Here is a 12,026-nt window from a genome sequence, read left to right as displayed (position 1 = left end):
ACACAGCAGAAATTGCTATAGGATTAAAATACAGAATTAAAACAGCAAAATTTAAATTTAAGTTAAATTAGGTGTTAAATTACTGAGAAAATAAAAAGGCCCTAGTAACATAAACCCTATCAGTCAGGGTTTATGGTTTTTTTTGAAGAAACCTCAAAAGATAGTAAAGAGTAGCAAACCAGCGCAAAAAGTTAAGCTTTGGGAGGGGTGGGGGCATTTTGGGACTCCTGAAAGCCCCTTTCTTGCACCAGAAACATATGCAGGAAAACTTTGGTTTGGTCCTAATCATGGAAGTTATGAAAACTAAAGGAAGAAAAACCGCTGCCACGTGTAGTAAACTATGTAAGCTGAACTGCACAATTGTGACATCCTTTTTCTGATGTTTTGAAGCAATCTCATGAATTGTTTGAGGTATCTAGAAATTTCAAAAATGGCTGTCTCTGGGCACAATCGTTTGCAAATTTCGACAGAAAAAAGCCCTAGAACGTTGCAGGGCTTTTTCTGTCTAAATAGCCATAGGATTGCACTCTTATCCACACTCATAACTACCTGAACTTTCAGTACAGTAACTGGCAGCTTCTTACAGTACCAAAGAGACCATCTGTCAGGGATGCTTTAGGGTGGATTCCTGCATTGAGCCGGGGCTTGGACTTGATGGCCTTATAGGCCCCTTCCAACTCTGCTATTCTATGATTCTATGGCTCCACATTGTGCAGAGAGTCAAGGGCAGCTGTACCATTTGTAGTTTTGATGTTGGGTAAAAATAACCTTGACCATGAATTGTCTCAGTTCTTGCCACAATGCAGCCCAACCAAAGCAAGATGAAGTTCTCTTCCTTCCATGATTTTGCATCTCATTTGATCAGATGCAAAGCTGTCTAGTTTTTCATCTTTGAACAGCTTGGCTTTCTTTCCCACTGGCTGCCTGGCTTCTGGTGACATGCTGAATGATAGCTGGAAGAATTCCTGCTGACACAGACACTTTGCACATCTCCCAGGATGCTTTGTGCCTCCCGATCTTTCCATCCCATAACTTCATGAACTAGCAAAACCTTCATTAGAGCACTTACGATGCTCAGCAGAGAGCAGATATTTATTAATTTATTAAAACATTTGTATCCCACCCTAGGTCACTAGGATCACAGGGTGGCATACAGTTAAAATCAGAACAATGTAAACATAAATATACATAGCTAAAAAAGTATTCGCCACTAAAGACTGACAGTGTATGGTACTGAGCTCCTGAATTTTGGGGGATCCAGGAAGGATGGGGGTTGCCTGATCACTTACTCTAAAGGAGGGGTGGGGAACACCTTCTAGCTCAAGGGCCAATTTTAGGGTGATGCTATGGAAAGGAGGACAGGGCTCCTGTATCGTTAACATTTGTATGGAAAAGGGAATTTCAGCAGGTGTCATTTGTAGGCATGCAGCACCTGGTGAAATTCCCTCTTCATCACAACAGTTAAAGCTGCCGGAGTCCTGACCTCTTTTGTATCTTGTCACTCTAATATGGCTCCTGTAGCTTTCACTGTTGTGATGAAAAGGGAATTTCACCACCAGTCCTCTCCTCCTTTCCATAGGGTCACTTTAGCCAAATTCCATTTTGGAAAAGATTTTTTTTTGGGGGCGGGCTTTATTTATTTATTTATTTATTTATTTATTTATTACATTTTTATACCACCCAATAGCTGAAGCTATTGGTGGACAGGGCCTAAAGGCCAAGGAGGCAGGGCTAAAAATACCCTAAATACCAGCACATTGAAGCTTCAAGCTCTTACTGCCAGTAACTAAGCATTAGGGAAGGCATTTCAACCTGTTAGAATGGGGGGAAACTTAACAAAACCTGGGGAAGTGCCAGATGATTGGTCGTTGGGACAAAGGGGGTGGGGCATGATTGGGACAACAGGAGGGCCAGATTTGGTTGCTGGCCATGAGGTTCCCCACCCCGCTCTAATGACACTCCAAAGGTGTATGCATGACAAGCAATAGAAATAATCCACATTGCCGTGGCTTAGCATGTCATCTGAACAGAATCGGAGTGTGGAGTCATAGAATTTTGTTTGCGAAAAAGGGTTGACTGCATATTCTCGACATTGGATTTTTAAAGAATGAGGACTGTTTTGCAAGCGCCCGTGTTGTGACCAGTCCAGACGTCCCTGTTCCTCTCCGGGAGTCAAGTTCTGGAACCTCATTCTGCACGATTTTCCTCCTCGCGTGGCCATGTTGGATTTATTGCACTGTCTCCTCTGCAGGAAATAGTCACGATTGTGGTCTTCGGAGTGGAGTACTTTGTAAGGATCTGGGCTGCCGGTTGCTGCTGCCGATATCGAGGTTGGAGAGGAAGGTTAAAATTTGCCCGCAAACCCTTTTGTGTCATCGGTAAGTGCGGCCTTGTTGCTGTGTTGTCCACTGCTGGTTGCAGAGGGTCTTGCGCACTTCAGGAGCGCATCTAAGCATTAAGAAAGCATTAGGAAAGTGTGCTAGCATGCTGATCAATAGCGCATAAGGGTAAGCCAAGTCTGGGGCTTTAGAAGTGATGAGATGCTAGACTCCTGAGCATGTGAAGAGTGCCTTTCCGTCAGTACTGAGGAACAGCCTGGTCTTACTCACCTGGGATTAAGAAGAGCCACGAGGTCTTAAGTATACAGCATCCAGGTTGGTTTGAACCCTAGCCATTCCCATTTTGGAAATGAAACACTGGTCAGGGATGAATTATTTCGATTATTGGTCTTCATTTGGTGGGTTGGGCACCACTACTAGGTGCCTCATCCAGGGTAGTACTACCACCAAACGTATAGGTATGTTTGGGCTACAGGTGAGTTCAAAGTCTGAAAAGGTTGAAGATGACTGCTTTTAGACTTCTCAATCTGCGATGCTCACTTGCAGTCTTAAAACTATTAGCAATCTGCTTCATTTGGCGGAGGGAAGAGAATATTTTTAGAACAACTGTGTGGAGGGCAGAGAAGAGCAAGGAAGCCTCATAATTACTTTAATTGCCTTCGGACCCTCAAGGGTTGCCTTCTCCAATGTGCGCTGCATGGATGAATGTGTTAGTACCCAGAGCTGCCCTAGAAGATACGGTGGAGGCTGCAGATGGTGCAATGCACACATGACCCGTGTTATGGCTTTAACTAGTCTTCCGGGGTCTGATTTGGCTTCCTGTAGCGAACTACATATGGCCACATAATGAGAAGACAGGACACCCTGGAGAAGAGGCTGATGCTAGGGAAAGTGGAAGGCAAAAGGAAGAGGGGCCGACCAAGAGCAAGATGGATGGATGATATTCTGGAGGTGACGGACTTGACCTTGGGGGAGCTGGGGGTGGCGACGGCCGACAGAAAGCTCTGGCGTGGGCTGGTCCATGAAGTCACGAAGAGTCGGAAGCGACTGAACGAATAAACAACAAAGCGAACTGGGAACAGTCTAAGAAGCTGCTTCCGCTTTTAAAAGCCGTCGGACTTCTCTTGCAATGGTCTTCACAGAGGGACAAGATGCAAACTGTCTACTTTGCTCAAAGGCGACGGGATCCCGATTTTGTATTTGGCGTTGGACCATTCTCTTCGTCGGCAGTCTGAGTTTTCCCATTCAGATTCTCACGCTTCGGGGTACGACTCGGGGTGAAACTTTAGCATGGCTTGTCTTATGATGGTAGTTTGTTGGCAAAAGTGTGATTCCAAATGCAGAAAAAATGGAAATGGGAGGAGGCGCTTGCAGAGTAGGCTCGCCCACCTCATTGTCTGATTTTAGCCCTCGGAAGGGAATGCTGACATTTATTTATTTATTTATTGCACTTATATACCGCCCCCATAGCCAGGGCTCTCTGGGCGGTTTATAGAAATTCTAAAATTAAGATAAAAACAAGTATACAAAATTTAAAATTCTAAAACACAGAATGTAAAGCATTAAAAACCGTTAAAAAAACTAAACATGTGGGTGATTAAGATGTGCCGCCATATGCCTGGGCAAAAAGGAAAGTCTTAACCTGGCACCGGAAAGATAGCAGCGTTGGCGCCAGGCGAGCCTCGTTCAGGAGATCATTCCATAGTCTGGGGGCCACCACCGAAAAGGCCCTGTCCCTCGTTGCCACACTCCGAGCCTCTCTCGGAGTAGGCACCCGGAGGAGGACCTTAGATGTTGAACGTAGTGACCGGGTATATTCACGTCGGGAGAGGCGTTCCGTCAGGTATTGTGGTCCCAAGCCGTGTAAGGCTTTATAGGTCAAAACCAGCACCTTGAATTGGGCTCGGAAACATACAGGCAGCCAGTGCAAGCGGACCAGAGCAGGGGTTATATGGTCGAACCTTCTGGTTCCCGAAATCAATCTGGCCGCTGCATTTTGCACGAGCTGCAGCTTCCGAACCATCTTCAAAGGCAGCCCTACGTAGAGTGCATTGCAGTAATCTAACTTGGAGGTCACCAGAGCATGGACGACTGAAGCCAGGTTATCCCTGTTTAGATAGGGGCGTAGCTGGGTCACCAATCGGAGTTTGTAGAAGGCACTCCCCGACATGAGTTGGGGGATAATTCATCTTTGGTCAGCTGGCAGGGCTAAAGACCCTGTCCACCACAGATTTGGTCCCTAACTTAGCCTTCTGGCAGAAGTGTTGCTCTTTGGCTTTGTTGGCCCACCGCGACCCCTCTGCCCCTGCCCAGGCTCTGAGTTGTGCCACGGTCCGTTTTCTCCTTGCTGCATCGCCCTCCTACTAAGCCACATCAAATCTGGAGAAAGAAAGATGCAGTGCTTGGTTCGACACCTCATCTGTGCTGAAGCCAGACTTAGGGTTAAGCCAGAGTTAATCCTGTGGCCTCCCTCCACACTCGTTGGCTGCAGGCAGGTGGTAGCAAAGTGCCATTTGGTGTCCAAGCCCACTTCCAACACGGTGGATCAGCTGACCAGCGTCTCAGTGGCTTAGTCAGACCAGACCCCTGAGAGCCAGGAGAAGGAAGGTGGCGTCTCTATAAGTCAGAGTAAGTGGAGGCCGAAAGCCTCTCATTCCCCTCTGGAGGTAGGTCCTTATTCTCAGGCCTGGTTCTCTTGTAACACCAACAACTTAACACAGGATTAAATAAATAACCAACACACTTTATTGAAGTGAGATGGAAACACAAGCAGTCCTTTTGAGACTGCAAACAAAGCCCTATGAAGAGAGACTGAAAAAACTGGGCATGTTTAGCCTGGAGAAGAGAAGATTGAGGGGAGACATGATAGCACTCTTCAAATACTTAAAAGGTTGTCACACAGAGGAGGGCCAGGATCTCTTCTCGATCCTCCCAGAGTGCAGGACACAGAATAACGGGCTCAAGTTAAAGGAAGCCAGATTCCAGCTGGACATCAGGAAAAACTTCCTGACTGTTAGAGCAGTACGACAATAGAATCCGTTACCTAGGGAGGTTGTGGGCTCTCCCACACTAGAGGCCTTCAAGAGGCAGCTGGACAACCATCTGTCAGGGATGCTTTAGGGTGAATTCCTGCATTGAGCAGGGGGTTGGACTCGATGTTCTTGTAGGCCCCTTCCAACTCTACTATTCTATGGTTCTATGATTCTATGCAGCATGGAAACCTCGCAGAGGTTCTAGTCCTGATAAATCAGTAAGTTCAATTAGAATCACAGACTGGGTTTTAAATCCAGCAGTGAGTTCCAAGACACGATCCAAACAGAAGCTGGGAGCAGGATTCTGAAGTCTAGCGATGTAGTCTAAGACGGAGATTCAAAGGCACAGGTTTCTAGACTTACAAGAGTTCAAGTTACTGGAACAATTTCCAATACAAGGGGCATGTCTACACCATGCCTTATCCTGGGGATCGCCCTGGGTTCATCCCTGTACGTCCACATGAAGCACAGGGGATCCCGGGGGCAGGGAGGGAAGATCCCTGCATTTCCCCGGGATAACCGGAACAGCTTTAATCCCGACTTTTCCCGCGGTCTGGGGATCGTCTAGTGCCCGCTAGATACATTGAACAGAAAAACCCATCATCTCCAGACAGCTTGGTCAATGACCATACTGGCTGAGGATGATGGGTGTTTTTGTCCAAAACATCTGGAGGGCACCAGATTGGGGAAGGCTGGTCTACTTACTTGGTGCCATTGGAATTGTTTTTTTTATTTGGATGAAGTTGGGAGTTTCTTGTGTCTTTTCTCTCCAAAGGGATGTTCCAAAGCCAGGGATGCAAATATAAGCATGTTTTTCATTGTAAAAGCTCGAGTCGCATTAGAAACAGCAGAGAAGTCGGATTAAATGAGCGCTCTGCTTCTCTTCCATTTCTACAGACATCATGGTGTTAATCGCCTCCATTGCCGTGTTGGCTGCTGGATCTCAGGGCAACGTCTTTGCCACCTCTGCGCTCAGAAGTTTGCGGTTCCTGCAGATCCTGCGCATGATCCGGATGGACCGCAGAGGAGGCACTTGGAAGCTTCTGGGGTCGGTGGTTTATGCCCATAGCAAGGTGAGCCTCAGAGGCCTGGCCAAGCAGGCCTTCGTAGCCTGGAAGCTTGCCCTGAGGATTGGTCTTCAAGAGATTCAAGGGACTAGGAGCCCCCTTGAACCATTTTCATAGAACTTCTTGGAGGGACCGTGTGTTGGGAAGGGTGAATCGCAAAGGGACTTAGAGGAGAAAAGTTGCAGATTTTATGAAGAGAACTGGGCGTGTTTAGCCTGAAGAAGAGAAGATGGAGGGGAGACATGATAGCGCTCTTCAAATACTTGAAAGGTGGTCACACAGAGGAGGGCCAGGATGTCTTCTCGATCCTCCCAGAGTGCAGGATACGGAATAATGGGCTCAAGTTAAAGGAAGCCAGATTCCGGCTGGACATCAGGAAAAACTTTCTGACTGTTAGAGCAGTACCACAATGGAATCAGTTACCTAGGGAGGTCGTGGGCTCTCCCACACTTGAGGCCTTCAAGAGGCAGCTGGACAACCATCTGTCAGGGATGCTTTAGGGTGGATACCTGCATTGAGCAGGGGGTTAGACTCGATGGCCTTGTAGGCCCCTTCCAACTCTGCTATTCTATGATTCTATGATTCTATGCAGCATGGAAACCTCGCAGAGGTTCTAGTCCTGATAAATCAGTAAGTTCAATTAGGATCACAGACTGGGTTTTAAATCCAGCAGTGAGTTCCAAGACACGATCCAAACAGAAGCTGGGAGCAGGATTCTGAAGTCTAGCGATGTAGTCTAAGATGGAGATTCAAAGGCACAGGTTTCTGGACTTACAAGAGTTCAAGTTACTGGAACAATTTCCAATACAAGGGGCATGTCTACACCATGCCTTATCCTGGGGTATAAGAGTTATCCAATTCTGCTATTCTATGATTCTATGATTCTAAGTGTGTCCTGCAACTCCTCAGAACCCCAAAAGAGGTATCCAAAGTCTTAAACCTTATCAGCCCTTTGGTTAGCTCCTTGAGAGTTCTGACTGGTTCTGGCTGAAGCTCAGAGTGGATTCACTGCCTCACTGGAATTGGAGCCATCAGCCTCCAATGGTGGTGGTGGTGGTGGTGGCTGAATTCAGACCCTCCAATAGCAGCTTGCTATTTCTCAGTCTAAATGTCCCCTGCAGGGTTGTTGTGAGAATAAAGTGGGACATCCTTCATGTTCCATGTTCTGGGGCCCTCTGAAGAATGGTAGGATCCTTTCAAAAAAAAAAAAGAGGAGGGAGAGAGAGAGAGAGAGAGAGAGGGAGAGAGAGAGAGAGAGATCAGGACATGTGCAATAGCAGAGGGTCAGGAGGAAATGGAATTATTGGAAGCATAAAGGGTCAGCATAGTTGGCCAGGTCCTTGTGGGCCCACAGCCCAGCAGGGCCCCACTTATGAGAGGCCCCTGGATCTGTTCCTCCTTTTCACAATGACAACATGCTTGTTTACTTGCCTCTTACTCTGGCCATAGCTAGATGCGGCTTTATCCCAGGGTGATCCCCAGGATTGTCCCAGTGCATTCACATGACGTACAGGGGATCCTGGGATCAGGGAGGGATGATTCCTCCCTTGCTCCTGGATCTCGCCCTATATTTTAGGCCCGCTTTTTCCGCGGTCTCGGGCTGATCCTGAGTGTGGGTGGGCGTCACGTGTGGGCGGGCGTCAGATGGGGGGTGGGGGTAGCGGGAAGACAAAAAATAAATAAAAAAAGACTGTGCACGAGCGTTCGTGCGCTCCTTCCTCTTTAAAAAATAAAACAAAATGGCGGGCGCGACATCCTCTCCCTCTGAGGTTGTCACGTGTAAACAGAGGGGGAGATCTCGTGATGAAAATATTGTGAGATCTTCACCCTTCCCTCGTGCTAGACCAGGTAGATCTAGCTGAGGCCTATGGCCCCGATAAAGGAAATGAGAAAGAGGAACAGTCCCTGCCTGCCGTCTGGCTGTCTTCCTGGTAAGCTATGAGGTGATAGCAAGAAAAGAGAAAGAACAGCAGCAGCATCTGGTGACAATGACATTGAAAAGGTAGACTCACTAAGGGTGTCTTGCCCAAGGTACAACCTGAAACTGGCGCCGAGCACAATTATTTACTGCACTTCTGTGCCATGTACACCCATACCAATTCCTCCTCAATTGAACTTCCTGCGATCTTTGGTCATTGCCGCGTCTGTTAACAGCTCTGCGCTTTAATTCGTCCTGCCGTTCTGTCTCTGCTTTACAAGAAAGCCCTTGCGTTGGGGTGGGCGAACCCAAAACATCCCATGCTTTCCGTTTTAACTGTGTTGCAGGAGCTGATCACTGCCTGGTATATTGGCTTCCTTTGCCTCATTTTAGCCTCCTTCCTTGTGTACTTGGCTGAGAAGGGAGAAAATGAGCACTTTGACACCTATGCTGATGCACTGTGGTGGGGCTTGGTAAGTATTCACGGTAGATCAATTTCTTGCTATCACAATACAGCAGCTCCTTGGAGTGCTAGTAAAAACTAGCTTCTTATGCAGTTCTGATAGGCGGGTAGGTCTAATTTTTTACCTTGCGTACAGATCCCTGAAGACTAATCTTGTTCTTCTTTCCTTTGCCGTCCTGGATTGCTCTTCTGAGGTCTGATGTAGATGTGATGCGATCTAAATCTTCAGCTTGTTCCGTTTAAGCCAACATGCCCTGGTATTGTTGGGCATTATGAGACTTTGGGAAACTCAGTTTCAATTGATTTTGACTAAGCAAGTGTCAGGTTTCCCAGCGAGACAGGATACAGAGCATCACCTTGGAGAGCTCTGAGTGATACTGGGGCTGGAAGCCAGAGAGGTTGGCCTGTGAGTTGCGCCAACAAGCTGCAGATTGTGACAGAGCCTTAAGTATGGTTTTGGCTTCATTTAGGCTGGTTAGCCCCACCTCCCTATTGACTGAGTCTGTCTCCCTTAAAGGGGCCTGATCTGTTTCATCAGACCTGGGTTGCAATGACACGGAAGTGGCTGCGGTTGGGTGGTATCTGCATGGTTAGATTCCTCAGAATCCGAGAATGACTTCCTCCGAATACAGAAGTGCTGCTCCCTGGGCCTTCTTGGAGAATTTGGTCCTAAAGCAGGGAGAACTTCATGAGGCCCAATTCCTTAACTCAGCAGCCTCAGCCTCTGAGGATGAAGGGTTGGAGCCCTGGACGATGACATCACCTTTTCATAGCTGTTTTTAAATAAATAAATAAATAAATAAATAAATAAATAAATAGTAGGCATTTAATAAAGAATTGAACTGGATCAGGATGGTGGAGAGATCAGGGGGCACTTTAATCCTTTGCCATGGTTCCAGTCTGAATTGAGTTCCCTTGCAGCTGCTCGGCGCAATTGCAGAGATCCTATATGTGCTGTATCAATTTTCTTTTCTTTTTTAAAACCCTCAGCCCTGCAAGGGCTAACATTGAGTCTAGTTCAGCCCTAAATCACAGTCAGGGCACTCACATCATCCAACTGATTGTCTCCTGTGTGCTCCCTGTATGGATTGATGCAAAGGTGATGATTCACATGCACGATGCAATTCAAGAGGGCGACATGCGAGACTTGCTGGATGTTGTTTTTTTTAAATACTTTTTCTGTGCATTTATTTGGCAAATGCTGTACCCTTGATTTGTAATTAAAGATGACTGTGGATAGAGGACAATGTAGGGTTGGAGACCCTTGGATTGAGACTCCAAACCATGAAGCTTTATTGGGATTTTAGCGGTGTGGAGGGCAGGGAATTGCTCAAATTGGAGAATCGAATGTTGTCAGAAAGTGGCCCGTTCCAATTTTATCTCCTGCCGGAGCTTCCATTTACAGAAGGAGAGCCACGGAAATGCGAGACGGGACCTTTGACATTTGTTCCTTGACAGCTGGCTCCAACATGCATTTGTGGCTTAATTATTAATACTACTACCTCTTAATGCATTGCTTAATGCACCGTGAGTGTGCGTTGTAATATTAATGAAATCTTGGTAATAGAAGGGCATGGGTACTGGCAAACCTTAGTTCCCAACCAAGGAGAGATTACGCTTTCGTTTAGCCCTCGTCTTTCTGTGTGTGGATTATTGGATTAGGAGAGGAGTAAAGCAACAGTTAAGGAGGTTCCCTGGCCAATTTAGTTGCTGTTTTATTGGTTTCCTTCTGTTTTTCTGGTCTTTCGGGGAAGTAGTTTTGGCCATTGTGGCAAGGTGTCAGGATACCACAGACGGTGGGACAAATCAGCCCCCAAATGCAGGGCCGGCGCTTCCATAGAGGCCAGTTAGGCGGCCGCCTAGAGCGCCAAGGTAAGCGCCCCCGGAAGTCACCGTCTGACTGCCCTCCCCCAGCTACCCGGCTTGGTTTCGGCTGGGGGCTCCCAGCCAAAGACAAGCCAGGACGCTGGGGTGGGTGGGCGGTGAACGGACGGAAGGACTTCAGGAGGACTTCAGCCAGGAGGACTTCAGGCGAGGGACAGGTAACCTGTCTCTGCCTACCTGGGGTGGGGGGGATACGGTGTGTGTGTGTGTGTGTGTGTGTGTGTGTGTGTGTGTGTGTGAAAGCAGCTCACCTTGCCTAGGGCGCAAAAAAGCCTAGCACCGGCCCTGCCCAAACACTCCCAAATTTCGAAGGAAAATGGGATGAGTTGGCCAAGTTAGAGGATGGGGGAGACCAGCCTGTTTTCAAAGCTTTGAAAGTGGACTTTAATACAGTGCAGGGAAAAGGTCTGCAGAGCTTAATCGACGTTTTTACAAAGAACGGTTTTCTTGCAATGACGGGAGCATTGTTGTCTCGGCTGTCGTTCAAAACTTTCAGAAAAGATACACGTCCTCCATGCTGGCTGGGGGAATTCTGGGAGCTGTAGGACGTTTTGTTGTCTAAACATGCACAGGATTGCACCCTAAGGAAGTTAAAAAATGTTATTAAAATGTAACAAATGTTATAGAAGTTGTGCGAAGGGATTCTTATAGCTCATCAACAGGAATGTAATAAGCCTCATTCAGGAGATGCCAGTTTTACTGATGTAACTACATCCCATGCAGCATTCATTCATGTAATTGAAGTGTGGGGTGCGAAAGAAAATGCTGGCATTTTCCCAGTTCCAACATATTGTATTTCGATGTTAGGGAAATGTGATATTTTTGCATTTCTCTAGGGTTAGGTGTTTGGACTGCTCCCAACACCTCAGAAATCACTGCACCTTCATCTTTAAAACCCTGGTTGCCTGGACAAGCAGACCACTTTGCCACAAAGCCTGAGTCCTCTGCAAGCATAAAAAGGAACTGAGCTGTGTTGCAAAATGCTCATTGCCTTGCAAAGGAATCCCGAGCTGTTTAGCAAAGTGCTTTGCATTGGTACGGCAACCTGGGTCGGCCTTAAATTCCATTGACATTGTTCAGGAAACGCAAGCGAAGATGGAAGTAGCAAGGAATGACGTGGAGTTCAGAGCATGAGATTTCTAAACTGGAGGGACGGGGAATTTTGAAACCGGAAGCCTCCCTCTCAAAGCGAGAGTTAGCAGTCCGGGTTGTGTCCCTGTGGGTCTCTCAGGTGTAACTTGCCCTGGATGTTTGTCAGACTTAAATCTGATTCACAGATTAAAACTGATGTCACAAGAGTGGACTTCCTGTCGTGCAATGGGG

General features: G+C 47.2%; 1 protein-coding gene across 3 annotated transcripts in view; it reads left to right on the top strand.

Moving 5' to 3' along the window:
• KCNQ2 (potassium voltage-gated channel subfamily Q member 2) overlaps positions 1 to 12,026 on the top strand; it is a 153,558-nt gene that overhangs the window by 54,772 nt on the left and 86,760 nt on the right. For all 3 annotated transcript variants that reach the window (XM_063147113.1, XM_063147123.1, XM_063147104.1), the window contains exons 3-5: positions 2,252 to 2,378; positions 6,269 to 6,444; positions 8,704 to 8,829. In XM_063147113.1, coding sequence (XP_063003183.1) covers positions 2,252 to 2,378; positions 6,269 to 6,444; positions 8,704 to 8,829 — 429 coding nt within the window. The remainder of the gene's footprint in view (positions 1 to 2,251; positions 2,379 to 6,268; positions 6,445 to 8,703; positions 8,830 to 12,026) is intronic.

The sequence above is a fragment of the Elgaria multicarinata genome, chromosome 1 (assembly GCF_023053635.1).
Source record: "Elgaria multicarinata webbii isolate HBS135686 ecotype San Diego chromosome 1, rElgMul1.1.pri, whole genome shotgun sequence".
Classification (NCBI taxonomy): Eukaryota; Metazoa; Chordata; class Lepidosauria; order Squamata; family Anguidae; genus Elgaria; species Elgaria multicarinata.
The sequence above is the reverse complement of the archived record's forward strand: the minus strand, read 5'-3'. Positions and strand labels throughout refer to the sequence as shown.